The sequence below is a fragment of the Astyanax mexicanus genome, chromosome 10 (genome assembly GCF_023375975.1).
Source record: "Astyanax mexicanus isolate ESR-SI-001 chromosome 10, AstMex3_surface, whole genome shotgun sequence".
Taxonomy (NCBI): domain Eukaryota; kingdom Metazoa; phylum Chordata; class Actinopteri; order Characiformes; family Acestrorhamphidae; genus Astyanax; species Astyanax mexicanus.
In genome coordinates this window covers 45,874,747-45,896,443 of record NC_064417.1, presented here as the reverse complement: position 1 = coordinate 45,896,443, position 21,697 = coordinate 45,874,747, and the positions used below count along the sequence as shown (strand labels likewise).

Genomic DNA, 21,697 nt, shown 5'->3' with positions numbered 1-21,697 from the left:
GGCCGCCCGGCTCTGAAACCCTTTTGTCTGTCTCTGCCCCCTTTTTTAAGGTTCGCTTAACTCGCTTCCAAATAAGGAAGCGAACGGTGACAGCCGTGAGCGCGCAGCAGCAGCAGCAGCCAATGCCGCGCGCTCCCGGCGCCTCGCCACTCCGATCGCCATATAAGGGCACGAGGACGCTCAGCCTCGCACAGCGGCGGCGCGCACGGCACGCGGTAGGGGGCGCGCCTCGCAACCAGAGAGAGAAAGAGAGAGAGAGCGCAGAGGGTGATGGAGGGAGAGAAAGAGAGAGAGGGAGGGAGAGAGATGGAGGGGAAGAGAAAACATGGGGGGAAACCTGACGTTTTCTAAAAAATATATATATAATTTGAATCGATTAACTATAAACGAAATATAATGATTACACGTTAACCTGACGTATTAAGAAGTTGTGTCGAAAAATATACAGTCTGTTTTTATGCGTTAAAAGAAAAAAAAAACCGTGCACAATCCTCTCCAAGTGTTCATCTGCATAATCAGATAGCTAGCATTCATTTATAATTCACACACAAATAAATGCATGTGCGTATGGAAATGAAGGCACACCATATTAAAAAGGAAAGCACGGGCCAATACTGACACCTAGTGTGCAAAACCTGACCTATATTACTGAATCATCTAATGCTACACTTACAGTGCAGTTCTTTAAGCTGATGCATGACGCACATAAACATAATAAAAACAATGGCAAAAAAAGCAAGCAGTCACAGCAGTCAAAACGCTTTTCTACTTTTTACAAGCAGAATAATTCAAGATCTGTGTAATGTAGAATTTATAATTTATAATAATATCTGACCTACAGATCCACAAAGGCATATTTACTAGACATATTGCCAGGTCAACATACCCTTAATGTAATTTAGATTATTAATGTTACCACTGATTTACATAGAACTAAATATTAGATTTCACATCTATAATTTCATTTTGTACTAGTAAAAACTCCAGTAACTATAGTATTATTAAATTATAAAAAATGCATATATTTACTAGCCAACCCTATATAAGAGATAAGTTGATACAGATAAGTTGTGATCAGTGAGTAATTCTATAAACCTCCACTATAATTTGTACTAGTTAACAATCCAGGTAATTCAAATACTGACTTTTACAAATTATAATTCAAAATATATTCAGATTAATTCTGATTAGTATTGATGTGCATTTAGGATATATGCAGTTTTAGAGCTCTATAATAGAACTATTGATATCTAAAAGAACGACTGCTATGTAAAACTATGTAAACTGTAGATATCTAATTTATGTTTTTACTAGTAAAATGCAATTATAAATAAGAGTGAAATTCCATGGAAATACATCATAACATGTCATTATTTAAAATTCAGATTGGGATATATATGTGTGCTGAAAATAAGAAAAAACATTCTACTACTAGCAAAAATAGAATTAAGAGAGTAAAAAGCTAAACAGGCAAATACGAACAAAATACAGGGACATGGCATATGCTTATAGTTTTATTATTGTAATGCATAGAGAAATGTAACAGTAAAATTCTGTATAAAGGTGTGTGTGTGTATTATTAGACACTGGAATCATTAGGGCAGTTTTATGTATGGTCTTTTTCACTGACAGAAACAGACACATGAAATCTGTGCAGAAACAAACAGGAGAGACATCAGAGATGTGTGTGTGTGTGTGTGTGTGTGTGTGTGATATGAACAGGTGACTGACATGCCTTTGGTCCACAGTACTCATCAGATCTTTATCGTCCACGACGATGACCTCATTTGTATTTGGTTTACGAGTACCTTTTTAAGGTTTAAAGCAACTCTGCTGTTTCTGAGTCACACAATAAATATTTATTACATCATTTAAGCAAACAGTCCATTTTTGGATCAGTCTCTTGGTCACTGAAGGGGTGTGAAATTAATATTTAACATATTTTTTAAGAGAACTCAGGCTTAGTTAAGGGGCAAGTGTAAATTTGAAGGCCAATGCAAAATGGAATGCATTTCGAATGTGCTTTAATGGCTCCTGGAAGCTGTTGGAATGACCCTTTAGGGGGGTAAATAACCAGTAGTATGTGACCTATTTACCACCATAGACACCACCAGTAAGAAAAGAGGATGTAGATCAACAGACTTGGTATTGAAGTGAAAGGCTAACCAACCAAATCGCCCTTCAGCACATCTATGACACGCTGTTGTTCATCCCTGAGTGAGTCAGCACACTGCAATGTGGCGAGGCCAGACCAGACCTAACCATACCAGGCTGACCTTATTGCTGTAAAACAATCAGTGATGGCCAAACAACAGCATGTCATAGAATATGGCATAGAAAAGCGATTTATTTAAGATAAAACAAAAACATCTTCTTTTAAATGCTACAATAAAACCAATCACTACACTACAGAACACTGAAAACACAAAGCGGTACGACAAAATCCAGCAGCTGGGTTTGTCATGGAACATAATTCTGGAGTAACATGGATGTAATGTGAAAGACAATACTCCGTACAAAAAAGAGGAAACAAATAACAGAATCAAAGCACAAATGTGTAAGACAGATAGAATGATGGAATGTACACAGAGTTCCACACTGGTTCCAAGTATAACAAAGCTCTGTAAATGGCACATATTGTAGTGTGGATACACATTTCTTTTTGTTGTTTCTTTTATACAATATATATCAACTCAAGCTCTTAATAAAATCATGGCTAATCATGTGCAGAATGTAGCGATGTTTGTGGTAAGTGCAATATAACAAAGCTAAACACAACCTAAACTGCTATGGAACTACATGGAAAGTCTTTGGTAATGTTAAAATAAGAAAATATGATGAATCATTTCAGCTCCTTTAAGGAGAAAAGCCCTCGTGGCAAACCACACTCTCGCCTGATATGCCAGCATGTACATATGTATGTGCTTGTGCTGATGCTCGGTGACAACACAATTTTTTAATTTATTTTTTATTATTTATTTGTCATTAAAAGATGCAATCAGTACATCTCTATGAGAACGCACTACTAACTTGTACAAAACCAATGCAATTTCTTATGAAGAAATAACCAAATCTTAAACCTGTTCAGACTGATTATATCAAATATGGCATGTTTGCTTAGCTTAAAAAAAAACTGATTGCACCTTTTAATTAGGTAAGTTGTAAAAGAAGCCATGTTTAAGTGGTATGTTGGAGAAGTGTGTTACCAATATTTGGTGTCAAAAGTTGTGCAGTCTGCATCTCATTCTGGAATCTTTGATTGGTCTGAAAAACTATCTTGATTTCTTGTCTTGCGTGATCGCCTGGCCTCTGGTCTTGTTCAACATGCCGGTGGCCTAGAGAAGAGAAATGAAACTGTTAATAGACTGATGTGATATAAACAACAATACGCAGAGTTTAAAAGCAATTTAGGACACCCAGTCTGTCTTGTTTAATGACAAGAAAGTTATCAATTATTCATTTGTATGCTTAAAATGTTATAAAAAGCAGAAGCAACAACCAGGTTTACTAACTAACTATGGATGCTTTCACATCCAGACCTTCAGACTGTTAAAAAGCCACTAAACCCTAAACCATATTTTTTGTAGCATTACCAGTCCTGTTAAAAAAAAATATCGGAGGCACACTGCTGCTGCAGCTTAGCCAATCAGCTTTCCTGCCCTGCCTCTAAACCCATACATTAACCAGTGACCCTCCCAAGTTAAAGCCCCTTTAAATTTGGTCAGAACCAAATCAGCCAGTGTGAAAGGTGTTGTGAACCACGGTACGGAACAAAGAACCAAAAATGAGTCAGAACAAAAGGGTGGGCTCCAGCCTCATTCAGTCTAACATAAGTCACCACTTCCACATCACCAAGGTGAGGCTTAAAATCACTGGTCTCACCCCTTCTTATGCTCATTTTGGGTTAAGAATCCCTCCCTGATATTTTTGATCGTTTTTATCACCTCAGCACACTCTTTTCTAGTGATGTTTAAGGTTCCTCGCTAGAAAACCTATTCTTTGAAAATGGAAGTCTCCTCTTCCTCCCTTAGATTCTGTGTGGATTTAGGAATTGTGTAGTGTTATGAAACTAGAGAGGATAAGATTCAATAAACTCACTTAAGCAGTCTATTGGATTAAACAGTTTTTCCCCTTTCATTTTCTCAAGTACGAATGCTAATAATTGCTTCTGCTTTTTTGGCCCCACTCTTTTTGATTTCTGTATCTCTATTTGCTAAACATGAAGCACCTCATAAACAGATAAACAAAAATGTCATCCTTACAATAAAACTGTAAAAATGTAGTAAAGGCTTGAATCTAAAGAGCGGTAGGTGGTCTCGTCCAGAATCAACTGAACCATTGTTCACTTTGTAGATTGTTTGGATTTTTAGACCAATTACAGGAAGTTGAGGCAAGCTACCGTCACACATAAAAAAACCCAGATGAAGCTGAACAGAAGAACTGGTGTTAAAAATCGTACTAACCTACGTGTGCACACAGGTCACACAGCAGCATCAGTACAACAGATTACACACTTTTTTTTTTTTTACAAACCAATCAGTGTCAAGTAGTGGGAGACACAAAGTTAGTATTGTTCTTTAGTGCACTCACTGAACTTCAACGTGAAAGTCTATCCAAACTTTCAGGTGTAAAAAAATGCCCTAAAATGGTACAAACATTTTTTTATGTAGTGTAGAATTTAGGTTAGGTAGTGTTTTGGTGCATATTGTTTCTTTTGGTTATTTGTCCTTTGTTGCACTATTGGAAGTGTGTCACATTTTGAAAACTTACAAAGTTACAATATTTTGACAGTTTTTTGAAACAGGTTATCATTTAGAATATTTATAAAATTTAGAATTAGGTCTGCTTAATTATAGGTTTGCAGTTGAATTGGGGTGCAGACATTTGCTTTCATGCAAAACTTGGGGTTAAATAAAGGTGTTCCAGTTTCCAGTCCTGAAGTATGAATAAGTGAATATTCAATTTGTTTATTCAAACATTTTTTATTCATTATTCACTTCTTCTCTGTAGCAGGGACCATTCACTCTCGCCCAGGGAGCAATTTAGAACACAGATTCTCTTAACAGCACAAAGATGGAAGCCTAAGTATCCGTCAAACTCCCTTAAAGACAGGCAAAGACACCTTACACCCTAAACTTCTCACAAATAGAGATTAGAGAATAAGAACTGCACACACTACTTGCTGTGCAATCAGGCCACAAGAATAAAATATACTTTAAATATATTTAACTATTCTCTGAAGACACAGAACAGCTTTTTCCCCCAATTCTGATTTAATTTTAACTGCTATATCCCACAGTTTAGAAATAAGAAATTACATTTTTCTACATACCTGCTCCAGTAACACTCCTGCACCTTGGTCTATGGCTGTGCCGACTCCTCGGTACTGGCCAGAGTAGCGAATGAAGGCCCAGGTGAGCATAGCAATCATGGCCAAGCCCAGCATACAGTCACAAACAAAAGAAACACTGTCCAGGCCGATGAAGAGTAAGAGTCCTGAGAGCACGTACAGTAGACAAACCAGGACAAAGAGCACTGCCGGTGTGCGGAAAGCACTGAAAACGTTCTTCGACTGAAAAGGACAGATAGGAAAAAAAATGATATTGATATATATCAGGTTTCTTACATATACAGATAATGTGTTTAGTATTTTTTCTCATTATAGGAAAAAAATTCTGTGTAAAATGGACATGGGGTGTAGTGAAACAGGAGAACAAGTACAATATTTTGTTCCTAAATACAGAGCTTTTAGCTGATGCTCACAACTGGTTTACAATACAAGCGATAGGGGAATAGTGTTGCCCTTGCATCATTTTTACACCATTACTCCATTACACCAAGCTCAATGTCGACTGACTAGCACAAATTAATATGTAGGATAGGAGAATAGATTGCAAAATGATTCTGTGGCAATGCATGAACTCCAGCTGTAGTTAAAATTATCTCTAAATTATTCATGCATTTCCACTGAATTAATTTTGCAATCTGCTCCCCTATCTGACATATTTGCTTGGGCTTATCGAAAATGAATTCCATGAACTACCTAAAAAGGTACTGTGTGTATATAAACGGTGGTTTTAATAAACTATTTGTGCACTTTCAATGTTCTCAGTGCCTCGTTTTAAATGTCAGGGTCCTTAGAATTCTACCAATTAAGTGTGGAGTTACTTTGAGCTTGTTAATGGTGTGAAAACAGTAATTTCTTTGCATAGAAAACGCTATGCCCCTATTGCTAGCATTGTAAGCCTGTTGGGAGCATCGGCTAAAACGCAGTATTTCGGAATGCTGTGGGAGAATACATGTGAGCTACTCGACAAACGTTTATAACAGTCATCATGTTTTACTACACCCCAAATCCATTTCACACTGAATTATCCCTTTAAACTGTCAAATCTCACCTCATTGTGTTTGGAAAAAGACACCCACAGCTCATTCAGCTCTGACTCCAGCTGAGCCTGGTAGCGATTGCAGAAGTCCTGTCCACCCATCTTCTTAATGCTGGTAAAATGATGTAGAGACTCACGCAGGTAGAAGTTGTGTTTTTCTTCCAGAGAGTCCGGAGCTACGTAGGGCAATTCTCCACCACAGACCTAGCAGAAAAAAGGAGAATGGAACTAGGGCTGTGTATTGGCAAAAAAGTGAGAACCTGGTGATGTAATACTTTTACAATAAAATTATTATGAAATGGTTAAAATGTAATATATTGCAATATAGTGTGACACTGTAATAAATATCATATTGCAGTTTGTTTTTATCTAGTGTAAGAAAGAAGAGTTTACTTTTTATCCAATTAGAAGACAAAAAGTACAACACTGCTCTCTATTGGTCAAGGTTGAAACACAAAATGAACTGCTGTCTTTCACAAACCTTTGCATGTAAACTATAACAAATTACCACTTAAAAATGTGTACTTTCTCATTGATTGACAATTGATTGGAGTTTTTGGATAACTTGTGTGGTATACAAACATAAAAATTAAATATTCGCATATTTAAAATGCATGAATAAATTTTTTACTACTGAATTAACGTTCACTACTTCTTAAAGACACTGCAATCATTTTACCACGAGAGTGACATGCAATGAATTTGCCAAATTAAAGTTTTTTCCTCAGTTGTGAGGCCAACAGGCTTAAACATACATGTCCTGGCCATGGTTTACCAATGTAAAACCCATGTTGTTCTTGCTGTGGTCTACACCCATGAATGTAAATCACACAGCCTTTCACACTCTCAAAACAAACACAAGCAAAGTTAGTGTGACAGAATGCTGGTGCGCCTCAGTAAGCACAGGGCTCAGCTTCCTCCTGCCTGGTCAGCATTACTAAAACTCACAGCAATTAAAAGCAACCAGCTACGTTTTCCTTTGTAAATCATTTTTACCTTTGTTCTTTACATTGTGTACTTCTTTAAATGTACCGGTAATGATAAACAGACCAATCTTTTACATTGACTTCCACTGAAAGTTGTTTCTTTCCTTCTCCTGTAAAGTTTTCATTTTAAAGATACAAGGTTATAAAATATACAGACAAGAATTATATTTCTGCTATTAAATCTGACCTTTAATTCCACATCTGATTAGCAATAGCATTTGTATGGAAACTTTAAGCATCATAATCATGGAAAATCTTTGAAAATCTTTAAATTAACAAAGGATATTCAATAAATTCTAGACCACATACTAACCTTCTCCATGTTCTTGTAGTACTGGTCTTTAGAAGATGCCACAGCTGCCAGGTTGTTAGCTTCTGCTGTAGCCTGCACAAATCAAAACATAAATACAGACTGTTACTTTTCTGAAGAGTGGTTGTAAAATAGAACCTGGTACCATGTGGCAGACGTCTGAACAAATACAGGTGGCCACAGATTCATAATTCAATCCAGTCAGTGGATGAAAACCCAAAACATTTCTTTTTATTCCTCTTTTTTTTTTTTTTTTGCCTTTGATTTATTATATGATATTTGGGTTATTACACACATACTTTTAAATCTGATGTCAGAAGTCTATTTCTGAGAAGAAAAGGGGAATGCCACAATCGAATAATACAAAAAAAATCAGTCAGTCAAATGCTAAACATATGTCCAATAGTACATCATGCATAAAGAATAATTACCAGCAGCATGGACTTTGGGTGTGGTAGGTCTTCTCCTTGGTATATTTTGATGTATGACTGAAATATCAAACACAGCACAAGTATTAATTACATAATAATGCAAATATCTGAGCAGATCAGGTGCACTACAGGACTGCTTACCTTGAAGTACTCAAGCAGACCCCTGCAGGTCACAGTGTTGCCATTGATCTCTTTCACTGCCAGCTTGTCAGGATCCAGAAGAGCAGGAATCAGGTCTCTGAGCTCCTTTTTAAACTCTGGGGCCACATCTAAAAAAACAAAGGTGAGTAAAACACTCATACTGCAATAAAAGAGTGCAAAGACAGACAATACCCTGAAACTCACCACCCTATTTCTGTATGTGTGATCCCGCAAACCTGAGCCATGTTTAAGTGTGTCTATACTAAACCATAGCCTAAACTTTATTCTGTAAAACAATATAAAACCTGATGGATTTTGAATGACTATTTTATTAAGTTAGCCAGGCAAAAATCCTTAATAAAAATAAGCAAGAAAGATTCAGCAAGAAATCATTTGTAATTTAGAAAAAAAGAAAAAAGGTTTTGGAGGTGCTGAACAATAGTTGCTTATTACTTTTTACTGCATTACTCCTATGTGTACTTTAGGGGAGGTATCTCAACTACACACACTGAGGGATAAGGAACTGCACACAGCTTAGTGATCTGAGTTTATATTTGGACATACACACCTTGATCAAATGATAAACCTATAACCCAATTACTTTATAGGCCTGAATCAGATGTGCTAAGTAGCATAGTGTAAATCTGGTGGGGCAGCAGATCTCTAAAACTGGGTGAGATGTGTAGCCCAGGCTTTGGAAGCATAAATCTAAAGATATTAATCCAATTTTATTTAGCAATTAAAAAAGTGAACCAGTAAAACTGCGGTGTTAAATGTGATACGGTCTAAAATTTGGGTGCACGTAACTAACCTACGAAATAAAGTTAGGCACACAAGCGGAAATGGTGTAGTAGAGATAGTGTACATGTGTCGTAAATAACAAGTACCACAGAGTTGTCCCTGGAAGGCAGGGTTTGTTGCAACCTTCAGGCCAGGATGAGGTAATAGGAAGCAGGAGATGGAGGTGAAGCAGGAATGAATGTGCTGTCTCACTGTCTGCAGTTCTTCATGTTGAGAATCCTTCACCTGAATTAGAGAAAATGTGTGTTTGTAAACTGACATGCAGTATAATTACCCACTATTACACTTTCACAAAGGTAATTGATATGTGTTTAAATTAAATAAAATAAAAAAAACACAATACAACACACTGTCTACCACTCTGATGCTGTTTATTCTTGTTTCCAAAGGTTTTGTTCCAGTGGCATCTTTTGTATATATACACTCAATTCTGTATCTGTAAATAGGTAATATATAAAAACTCTCTTTATTTTCATATGCAACTATTTTTTTACCCATTTGTTTGCCTTCTGCCTTCAGTATTTTCTCAAACACCTCAGGATTATATCTTATATTTTAACCTGATGCTTTACAGTTTCTATTTTTAGGCTACATTTCACATGTTTATACGTTTATCATTTTATATATATATGTTGTGTGTGAACACTACAGGGATTGTTATTTAATTTTGTGGTACTCTGCGATATGACAACAAAGGTACCCATAAATCACTCACTTAATTCATCTCTCTATGTATCTACATGGTAAAATAGTGAATTATAAAAAAGCTATTATAGTTTTTTTATTTAGGTTACAAATTAATACTCAATTTATTATTTAAATACTGACAGAGCGCTGATGTCCTTTACAGCCAATAAAACATTTAATATAATGTAACCTCACTACTTTATTTGGTCTTTATGCTTCCAATAAACTCAATTGTACGTTTTATTAGATTGTCTTGTCAATAATCCAAAGTGCTGTTAGGCTTTTATCAACGGTCATAAAAGGTGCTTACTTGAAGCCGTTTATCCAAGAACTGACTTCCTCCCTTCAGTCCATAGTCATATTCATAGGGAAAGCTCCAGTCTCTGATCAGAAACATGAGCGACTGTGGAGACAAAAAAGAGGAAAAAAAAAACAAGAGGGAATGTAAGAAACTGTGAGGGCAAACACAAACACTATATATATAGGCCTAGTTTTACATGTGGACATGCAGTAATGTAAATATTATCAGAATATACAGCTCTGGAAAAAAAAAACACTTCAGTTTCTGAATCAGTTTCTCTGATTTATCTATTTATAGGTTTATATTTGAGTGAAATGAACATTGTTGTTTTATTCTATAAACTACGGACAACAGCTTTCAGACCTCAAATAATGCAAAGAAAACAAGTTCATATTCATAAAGTTTTAGGAGTTCAGAAATCAATATTCTGTGGAATAACCCTTGTTTTTAATCACAGTTTTCATGCAACTTGGCATGTTCTCCTCCACCAGTCTTACACGCTGCTTTTGGATAACTTTATGTTATTCCTGGTGCAAAAATTCAAGCAGTTCAGCTTGGTTTGATGGTTGTGATCATCCATCTTCCTCTTGATTTTATTCCAGAGGTTTTTTTTTTATTCTGTAAAATCAAAGAAACTCATCATTTTTAGGTGGTCTCTTATGTTTTTTTTTCAGAGCTGTTTATGTTTTCTGTAAGAATTTGAGATCGGTGACTTTAGAAATTTAATATGCACAGCATGCTGCGTTTTGGGTGCTTCAAATGTTAACCTGTTGTTAAAGTTAATTATATAATTTGATGATTAAACAAAAAACATATGTGCTCCTATTTTGGGGGAATGAAAACCTTCTGTCATATTGTTCTTTTGCAAATGCTCTCAAGAGATCAGTGAACTCCAGAGTGGTACAGTGATAAAATGCAGCACCTGTGCTGACGCAGGTAGAACACATAAAATGACAAAATTTGGTCATCAAATGCATTGTGCACAAAAGTCACAAACTTTCTAGAAGGCAAAAATTCCCATGAACACACCCATAAAACTTGTGGAAAGCCTTCCCTGAAGAGTTAAAACTGTTATTAGTTGCAAATGATGGTCTGATATCATATTAATCCCTATGGATTAAGAATGGGATGCCACTCAAGTTCACGTGTGCGCAAAGAAATTTAAATATATACTTTTCAGATTTTATTTGCCTTATATAAGTTATTTTGCTCCAATCTTTAAGACACATGGTGAACTAATAATATGATAATATGCTTGATCACTTGATAATATAAAATTCTGGTTATAATTATTATTTTTTAAATATTGCAATACAATATTGCAAAACAACAACCGTACATAGTTAATATAGTAAATGTATAACAAAGTATAGCCACATCAGTGTCATTGTGTTATTGCTCGGCGACACTATTCTTTACTTAATGGGCAATGGTTTAGAAAATCATGTAGAAACCATCTGACGTACATTTAAATGCAGAAGTTGGGGTTCCACTTTGGTGCTTAAATGTTTCATCAAAGATCCCCTTTTCAGAACTATATATAGAACTGTTTTTGGTTACGCTGCAGTATAAATCCGGTTGAGTGCGATTCACTAACCTCCATATTAGGTAATAGTAAATGCGTTTGTTGTTGAACAGTAACAGCGGTAATAGTGTGGCATGGGTGAAAGCAGATATCTCTGGATATCTCGTGCTCTGACACTCAGCAGAGATTCTGGAAATGTTAACGCTTTTCCGGATGGGAAACTTTTTATCACTTCCTTCTCTTTTAAACTCCTTTAGTTTATGTTTTACACTGCAGCTTTTCATAACACACTGATTACAAAGCCCCACCATGCATTCTTACAGAACAAAAACTAAAAGCCCACAGCTTCCGTCCTAAATCCAGGCCTGTATAAATCATGATTCATAGAAAGCTACGGTTTCATTATTAAATGCAGAAAACATCAACTTCCTATTCTCTAAACGGCACACATGTATTATTGCAAAATACACAGTGCCATCAATCAAGGGGACATATTATACCTCTTTTAGAATGGGTATAGGTTCTATACAAAACATGTTCATTAAGTTCTTTGCAAAAAATCACTCTCACATTAAAATATCTCAACAGCTCTCTTTGTTCTTGCCAGTTTTAGTCCCTAATAGAATGTGCCGTTGAAGGGCTCTGGCACTTTGTGCAAATAGCTTAACTGTAAAAGAAACACAAAAGTACTTAGAAATTCTCCCTCATTTGCTGACTTGCCACAGACAGTAGGTATAGGTCCCTCCCTCAGATGAAGTCTGCAGGCTAATTCTGCTGTGTACTGTCTAGTGGGTGGGGCTCTGGTGGGGGTGGTGCTAGAGTGGTTCTATGTTTTCCTTATTGTAACGTCACGATAAAGGAGCATCTAAGCGGCTCATAGACGCAAATGATTTCTCACAGCAAAATCTTTCAACTGATTAAAAAAACAGATGGATTAAAATTTTTTGTGCTTGTAATTTTGGGGCAATCGAGACCAAAGTAGAAATACAAAAGCATGCAAAAAATGAGTTTTGCATATTATGTCCTCTTTAATCAATTAATCAAGTTGATCTTACCTGAAAAGGCTTTAAAAAGATCTCATCCATTGCCAGCCGACCATACTCTGTGAACAGCTGTAGGCAACATTAATGGAATTAATGGAACATGAATAAACCAAACCATTTCAACAATACATAGAGCAAAGAGTTGGTTAAAAAAAATCACTGACTCAGATGATACTAAAACCAATGAAATACAGATCAAGGCAACATAATATTGTATTGTATCGTGATAAATTGTAAAAATGTCTTTGCATATTAATGATGCAATATTATCCAGCACTACTAAAAAAGATCAGTGATAATTACATTACCCCACCTCACCACCCAAACAGGGCTTTACATAACACTGCCCCTCCAACTTGGAAATAAAAAAATATTCATAAAAGTACTGTGGTCAAATCAGGTAATTTGAGCATCTGCAGTTCACTAAACATCTATTTCCAGAAATGTTTTTGGGAAAAAAAGCCAAGCTTCTGTAGAAAGAATATTAGAATAGAAAGAAAGTTAGAATAAAAAGCTCTAAAATCTAAAGCAGATGCCTTTCCATGTGTTTTTTATGAGAGCTGAATTTTATTTAATAGATAATATTGTTTTTAAATTTCTAATAACAACAAGCAACAAGCTGGCAAAAAAGCTGCTTTTTGCTCATTGCGATTTAGCTGGAGCTAATATTTTATCAAATATATACCCATCATTTATTATAATATGTTGAATGGTGGGGCAGACCTGAAGCTGCTGTAAGTCATCTTCTTGAATGTTCTGTGACAGGTTATATATCTACAGACAAAATAAACATTTACAATCAAATTAATAATTACATCCACAAAAATAAATAACAACACTTTGTTAGGTTTGAGATGAAAAATGTAAGCATTGTGATTATACCTGTATTGAGCTGGTCATGGTGCTAAGGGCAAAGATTGTAGCACAATCTTTCACAGTGGACTGATTATCAAATGCTCCTTGTGTGTCCATAAGCAACACTGCCACCTTGAGAACAAAATATGTAATAAACTGTTAATACCCAAATTATTCACAACCCAGTCACAGCCCAGTTAGATTTTGTAAATGTTACTCTGTGGGCCAAATGGGGCAAAACCATGTATTGCGCTATCTAGACAGAGAACTATTGCCCTACTGATTGCCCCAACTCTGAAGTCAGACCTTACACAAATCCAGATTGCTTAATCTCAGTGACCATGAGTCTAGAAAAATTAATCTACAACTAGCCACAATGTACTGAGTCATAATTACGTCCGCTGATGCTCTAAACACATGCAGATAATTGGGTATTATTACAAAATCCAAGCCAAATGCATTCGAAAAGAGGTACCTTAAGTCACTATACACAATATATAAACTACTGCAGCATATACACTTCAAATACAAGTACCACTTTAAACAAAGTATATTCATTTATTAACTATATAAACGATATCTATTTATATCTATATCCATCCACTAGTTACATTTTACATACATACATTATTAATATATATATATATATATATTAATAAATGTATGTAAAATGTAACTAGTGGACTAATATATATATATATATATATATATATATATATATATGGAGCAGTGCCAGCCATGCTGCCGGAGTTTTATACTGTATCCACTCACTATTCCCCACTATTAGAAAAAAAGGACGACAGTATATTTTGACAATGTTGACAGTATATTTTTGTCCAGCAGTGACATGGAGGTTTTTAAAAACATCAGCAGCACAGCTGTGGATTACAGAAGTACATAGTGCTCCTATAGGGCCAGTGGAGCTGATCAAATTGACAGTCAATGTTAAAACAAGGAGGTGGTCATAATATTCAAATAAACAATATTTCAACATTTACTGCACCTGTTTTCCATTGCTTTTCCTCACAACGAAGACTTCACTCCAGAGCTGGATGCCAGTGGTCTCAGGCTCTGAACCACCTCTCCAAGAGAATCCTGTCAGGGGCTCATCATCTCGTCCAAGCCAGTCGTCACTAGACTGTCACACCGGAAAAATAAATGATTATGCCTGTGTTCAAATCTTTAAACATAGTTCAAATAGACAGTTTTTATGGGTAAAAAAAACAAATTTAAGATTACTTTGAGATTAAAACATTATGAGACCAAAATTGAATTTTCTGGCCTAAATGCTCTGACAAAACCATGTGTGGCAAGAAAATAAAAGCACACATCACACTCAATAGACCACTCCCACTGTGAAACATGGTGGTGGCAGAATCATGATGTGGGTATGCTTCTCTTCAGCAAGGATAGCAAAGCTCAAAGGAGCTAAATACAGGGCTATCTTGGAAGAAAATCTGTTAGAGGCTGCAAAAGACTCAAGACTGGGGTGGAGGTGCACCTTCCAGCAGGACAATGACCCAAAACATATTAACCTTATTTCTAGAAACCAAAACCAGTGTCTGTGCCGACAGATTGAATGTGGAGTAAGAAGAAAAGTGTAAACTTGTTTTGCGCAAACCTAATTTTAAGTTTGTTTTCCAACCTTTGTTGAATGGATTGTTCTGTTGTAAGTGAACTAACCTTCCGGTACATGTACCGAAGCATGAAGTCCAGGAGAAAGCTCTTTCCCTTTCGAAAGGCACCAGCAACAGAAAGCACCACTACATTCATGTCTCGGATCTTGGGCACCAACAGAATCCGTTCAAGCGCTTCCGTGTCCAGGTCAAAGGAGTGCTCCTCCTTGTTGACGGTCACTATTTGGACCGGTCCAGGTTCGCTACCCATCCTGGTCTTCTTCTGCAGCACTCTTTCTGTCAATAACAAATAGAGTGATTTGAGTAAGGAGTTAAATACACAAAATTGCATAGTCTGTTTTTCTAATTGATTTATTTTCAAGGAATTAAGCTCAACAAATCTAACTGAATTAAGTACATCACAAGATGTCACAATTTTTTTCTGGAAGGAACCATTTGAGACAATGTTAGGTCTGTTGGTTTCATGGATAACGTGTGATGTAGCAGCTGAGAGGTTAAAAGCATGCTGTGCTCCACTCACAGATTCTACACTCCAGTGAATGAGTGTCTTTGTATCTGCCATTTGGACCACCCTCATCCGTGGGCAAATGAGTACAATCAACACTGCCATGCAATAATTCCCTCTTAAAAACACAGTCACTTACTTTAACACATTTACAGATGTGCCATTTGTGAGATGCACGTTATCAGCTGGGAACGAAGCCTGAACGTCTGGCTTCATTCATAATTCAACCACAGACCTGTAAACACCCACCTACCTTTTGTTGCATGCTTAAAAATGGTGATGATAGTAGAGTGAGGTGTGGTACATAAAACCACATGCGAGAACATGCCTCAAATTCTTCACTGATGAGAGCCCGATGGAATCTCTAACTATAAAGTCACAAGTATCTTTACAGCAAGGGGGGCATCCAAAATATTAATCTATTAATTTTTATTATATCAAGCAATATGAAGTGGTTCAGGGGCATACATCTAAAATTGCTTGTCCCCTAATGCTCATATTTCTTAGTAAAATGTTTAAAGATACTAAGCTACAATCATGGTAACATTCTTACGTTATCATCAATCAGATGTGTATCTTCCTGAAGGGTACATAAACGTAGTAGTTAAAACACCCAGTTAAAATGTATTTTTTTTTTTTTTATATTTTTTAATTTTCACTGCAATAACAATAAAAATACTAATGTACAGCACGAGTTTGGGAGCACTAACTAAGACAATACATATTATATTAAAAAAGGTAATTTAGATTATTAATTTACAATAAAAATATAAGAATATGAATAAATTTGTAACTAATTATTATTAAATATAAATATGATAAATTATTTTCAGTATAACTAAAGCTGTTCTGTGAGAACAATAGTGATCAAACAGCATTGTGAAAACCAAGGAACACACCAAGTAGGCCAGGGGTGGAAGTTGTTGAAAACAGTAAAAAAGCAGGATTAGGTTATAAAAATATCCAAGCTACGCATATCTCGCAGAGCACTATTCAATGAAGGACCTAAACTAGAGAGCATTAATTAGAGAAGCAGCCAAGAGGCCCATGGTCACTCTGGAGGAGCTGCAGAGATCCACAGCTCAGGTGGGAGAAACCGCTCACAGTAACTACTAGTAATGACCTCCGAAAATCTGGCTTTTATGAAACATACAGCCAGATCTACAATGGAACCAAAATGGCTATTCACCTTCAATCTTACTTAGCTTGACTTTTTGCAAAGAAGAATGGGCAACATTTTCAGCCAGTATAGATGTGCAAAGCTGGTACAAACAAACTTTACAAGATCTGCAGCTGTTAATGCAGCACTTCACACAGCCATACACTGTAAAATTATTATTAGCTGTTATCATACAGTACAAGTCAAAATTTCCTTTTATGGTTTGTTTTACATAATATGTGTAGTACTGAAGACATTAAAGCTATACAGGAACACATGGAACAGGCCTGAATTAAAAAAGAAAAAAAAAATGTCTGCCACACTTACCCAACACAACTACAATAGTAAAGAAATAGTAAAGAAATAAAGATGAATGAACACACCTTCATATACCTTCAAACACCTTCATACTCCTTAATACCCCTTCATACACCTTTATACACCTTTGCATGCCCTTAAACACTGTCCTGTACTGATGCTCTCAGGAGGTTCAAAAGCTATATGTCACTTAGAAACTTCATAAGTTACAAAGATGGATAAAGTTTTCTCAGCTTCTTAAATGAGTTTCTGTAGGTGCTGAACAATAGTTGGTGCTTTTCCTTTATGCTCTAGCTCATCCCAAATTTAGGTGAGGGGATTGTGGAGGACAAACACTTTTTTGGAGTAATACATAGTTCCATATGTTTCCCTGATACAGCCCATAAGCCCCCTCTCTTTCTAAACCTTGATCCACCAGACCAATAACATACAAAGACACTAGTCTGGGGTGTTTAATTTTTCCATTAAAATAATCCCAAACAAACTTAAACATAAAAAACCAGAGAAAAGAAAATACAATAAATACAACATAACTCCCCAACCCAAAACATACACAAACCCCCAAACGAAATAGAGTACACCCCCCTACACCCCCTTCCATGCTAAAAGGTTCCAGCTGAAGGTACAGGATTTTACATAACCTACCAATGCACAGTAACAGTCAGTTAATTGTCTGGTATCTTTGATATTAAACTACAATTTGGAAAATACATTCAATTAAGAAATAAAGAAAAAAAAAACACTAAATGAAAAGAGGTGTGTCCAAACCTTTGACTGGTGCTGTAGCTAGCTTACATCTAAAAATGTGGTCACACTAGAAAGCAAAGTTACAGAAGAGAAGAGGTGATAATTATAGCCAGCAAAAGATACTAGTGCTTTGGTGCGTCACCTGAAGTTACACCCAATCCAGCACATTCTTTTTCCCTCCTGTCAGATTCTCAGAGGTCGAGAGAGAAATTGGCGTGGCTCTACAAACCCCAAACCATGGCCACCAGATACGTGTCAAGTTTGCATACTTGCACAGGAGTTAACGTCCAAAAAAGTACATGAAAATCCTCCACAGATAAAAAGCTAGAAAGGTGCAGCTGGTCACATTAGTTAGTTAACTACCGTAGCTAAAAAATGTAAGCTAGCTATAGCTTAAAACTAGCGCAGTTAATGGGTAAGTTATCTAACTTAGCTAAAAAGCTATCTTAACTAGCTATATAAACATTGCTCTCACATAAAGCTTCATTAAGATAGCTAGCTAATAGGGGTGGGCAATATTATATCGTATACAATATATCGTGACACAGAAATATCATGATATTAAAAATCCATATCGTGATAATAGGGCTGTTCTGTCTTAAAAGTAGTCTATTATTTACTGTAAAGCTTTAGGTTTATTTATTGTATAATTGTTTTAGTTTGCAGTTTATATGCATGCACTTAATATTCTGCAATATTATTTGCTGCATTATATTATTTTATGCTATATTATTTATTTTGCCACATTATGATTATACTGGTATACTATTATACTATATTCCTGAAATTAATTAATTATTTTAGTTTCCCTATATCGCCAAGTATAGCGTTATGCAAAAATACCCTGAAATATCGTGATATTATTTTAGAGCCATATCGCCCAGCTCTACTAGCTAAGCTAGTCACGTTTGCTAAATCAGCTAAAAGCTAACTATTCCTTATGTACTGTAAATTTAGGAACCCTATTTATGTTTACTTAGCTTGGTTAGCTATCTTATCTAACTAGATCAAATAAACGAATTTAATGCGTGTATTGAGAAAACACTGCAGCCTAGCTAACCTAGTTAACTAGATTAGGTTAATTAACTTAACTAACTATCTTAACAACTCAACATATTTACACATAGCTCCAACTGTTCCTGAATTAGTGTTTTAAGTGTTTTAAGCTCCAGCAGTCAACAGCACCATAAATATTTAACTTTTAACTACGAACGTTAGCTAACAACGCCTGTCAGCCAGCACTTCATAACCCAGCAAGCTAAAAACTAGCTAGCCAAGCTAGTTAGCTTTTTTAACCATACAATTAATTAGGTTAGCTAACTAGCTAACCTACCTGTTACATCGGTCGAAGACTGAAACGTTAAAAACAGCTAAAGTTTGTTTAACTTACCCTATTTTAATGTAGTTATCTGAGAGTACTGAAGCTGGCACAGCTGCTCTCTGCTGTTCCGGAGCAGAGGCTCAACCCAGGTCTGGAAATAATAAAAAGAAAAGGAACTTTTTTTCCAACCGCGAATCAGAGCTGCGAATGTTTCCAAAGCGAAGGGCATTATGGGAGTTGTAGTTTATTTGAATGTGATCGCCTCATTCCCACAGTCACACTTCCACGCTTTAGGAACTACAGGTCCCAAAGCATCCACGTGACTGACTGGAAATCCTAGCAAGCTACACTTTCCACCAGCAGGGAGACACACACACACACACACTCACACACACGTGTATTATAAAACATAGTATGTGGTTGTGTTTTTCCCCATTTTTTTACACACACAAAAAAATCTGCAATCAAAATTTTTTAAAAATCTAAATTTTTAAAATAATTAATTATTTTTTGCAATTATCTGAAAACAGTTATCTGTCTCGGCTTTCATTTTTGTTATTTTCTGCTCTTTTCTGAAAATCTTTTGCTTCTGAAATCTCCCATTTGCTTCTGCTTGATTTTTTTCACTTCTATATGTATATAAACTGCAATTTTGATTGCAAATTTGATATTTTAACCTATAAAAATCTCCTTCACCATTTGACATTGTTATTGTACAAAGACAAAATACTCTCAGACACACACAGCATGAAATTGCAACCACATAATCTGATCATCTCTCTCAGGCAAGGGACAGATGAGTGACAGGACAGAGGAACTTAAGCTGAGGTCAATGCCCCTGTGGTTCCGCCCCATATTTTTAAGGAACGAGCATTTGTGGGATGAGCAGCAGAGCTGAGTATGTGGGTTGCGCCCATAGAAAAAATATGCCAAATCGTCTTTGCCAACAATTTTGGCAGGGAGCTTTTGGTACCCCCAGGCGCAGCACCTGTGAGCATGGGCTCTGCTACAGTGGTCAATAGGTGTCTGCTCCAAGAATTTGTATGCTATTGACAGATCTGGATAGTGCCTAAGCTGGTGGTCTGCAAAACCAAGTTAACATATTATTTGGCGTGATGCCAGTACCAGTATCTCCAAATTGAAGGCCTCATCTGCTGCTGCATATTCCACAAATGCATGTTCCTTACAAACGTGGCATAATTTAAAAGAGAAATTAACAGGCTTTCCAACAGTAAGATTTTGAAGCATTGTTACAACAAAGAAATAATCTACCAAACACAGATTTTTTTACTTTATGTGTTATGTTTTTTGGGGGGGCTGTCAAAACAAGTAGATTAGTAGATTACTTTTAGAGAGAGTGAGGTGAGAGTGAGTGAGTGAGTAAGGGTGAGTGTTCAGACCGCCAGAAGTAAAAGCAGTCTACTTGTAAAAACTTTTGCCAGACTCTTGCTGCCTTAGGGAGTGTCTACTAAACATACCACAGTGAGTCACACATGGAGCAAATGAGCAGTTTTGCCAGAATAAACTGGGACACAGAGTTCTTCAAATCTAGATCGAATACAGATTCATGGAAAGATGTTTTAGCATAAAACTCAGTTTTTATCTATAAAAAGTAATGCAGTTTTTCTTAATTTTTTTTTAAGTCTCATTTTAGATGCACTATATTGCCAAAAGTATTCGCTCACTATCCAAATGCTTGTATTCAGGTATTCCCAACACCTCCATGGGCACATGGAGACTGCTTCTACAATGGGTCACTCTCAGGAGCTCAGTGAACCCCATTGTGATATTGTGATAGGATGCAGCACCTGTGCAACAAGCCCAGTTGTGAAATTTCCTCATTACAAAATATTCCACAGTCAACTGTCAGTGATATTATAACACAGTGGAAGAGAATGGGAACGACAGCCACTCTGTGCTCTGTCAGTGTAAAATAACAGAGCGGGGTCAGCGGATGCTGAGGAGCATAGTGCACAGGGGAAACATTTAGATTAGATTAGATCAAGAACAGTAGAGTGTAGAGAACTTCATGTCCAAGCAGCTCCATCCAAACCTTACATAACAAAAGTAAGGCAGGCTATGTAACAGCTCTAAAATGTAGTTTAGTAGTAACATCAGATCTACAGATATTAAGATGAATAAACCCAGTCTGACTACACATATCAGATAACATGTCCACGTGGGCCCTGTATAGTTTTTTTTTGTCTATTGGTGTCAGGCCAGCCTGACAGCCATGGACTTTATTTCATTGACTCAGAACTACACATCCCAGAATTCCCCTGTGCTCTCTACTCCGGACTCTCCCAGTCAAGTGCCACTGCCTCTCACTTACTCTCCATCCTTCTAATTACTCTAATTGTTCTCACCTTTGATGCTCTGTATAAATACCCCCCATTTCCTGTTCCTGTGCAGCATGCATATGCAACTCAGAGTGACCTACTGTATTTAAAAAAGAATAATAGTTTAGTTTAGTTAGAATTATAGCCAAATGAAACCTTTCAGATGAATTGTAGCCACAGGGCCCATTTAGGAAGCCTAAATGAG

General features: G+C 36.4%; 1 protein-coding gene across 2 annotated transcripts; it reads right to left on the bottom strand.

Annotated features, from left to right (window-relative positions):
* Positions 1-1,501: 1,501 nt before the first annotated feature.
* atl3 (atlastin 3) lies at positions 1,502-19,368 on the bottom strand. Of its 2 annotated transcripts, none has more exons than XM_007258644.4 (14): positions 19,223-19,368; positions 15,150-15,379; positions 14,470-14,604; positions 13,494-13,598; positions 13,335-13,385; positions 12,624-12,680; positions 10,053-10,145; positions 9,142-9,280; positions 8,255-8,382; positions 8,114-8,170; positions 7,686-7,757; positions 6,399-6,590; positions 5,333-5,572; positions 1,502-3,335 (listed from the first exon to the last, which is right to left on the bottom strand). In XM_007258644.4, exons 2-14 carry the CDS (start codon positions 15,351-15,353, stop codon positions 3,273-3,275), a joined length of 1,536 nt encoding a protein of 511 aa, XP_007258706.2. In that variant the 5' UTR covers positions 15,354-15,379; positions 19,223-19,368; the 3' UTR covers positions 1,502-3,272. The 2 variants fall into 2 exon arrangements, with proteins under 2 accessions (XP_007258706.2, XP_022539949.1); XM_022684228.2 differs by having other exon boundaries at positions 15,150-15,375; positions 19,223-19,362.
* Positions 19,369-21,697: the final 2,329 nt, after the last annotated feature.

What these genes read in the sequence shown, in the direction of transcription:
- atl3 (XM_007258644.4), bottom strand. Translation starts at nt 15,353, where the DNA reads ATGGGTAGCGAACCTGGACCGGTCCAAATAGTGACCGTCAACAAGGAG. An exon ending in CCATGACCAGCTCAATACAG is followed by an intron (nt 13,386 to 13,493) that starts GTATAATCACAA and finishes TTTTGTCTGTAG; the next exon opens with ATATATAACCTGTCACAGAA. An exon ending in ATGACTTACAGCAGCTTCAG is followed by an intron (nt 12,681 to 13,334) that starts GTCTGCCCCACC and finishes TGTTGCCTACAG; the next exon opens with CTGTTCACAGAGTATGGTCG.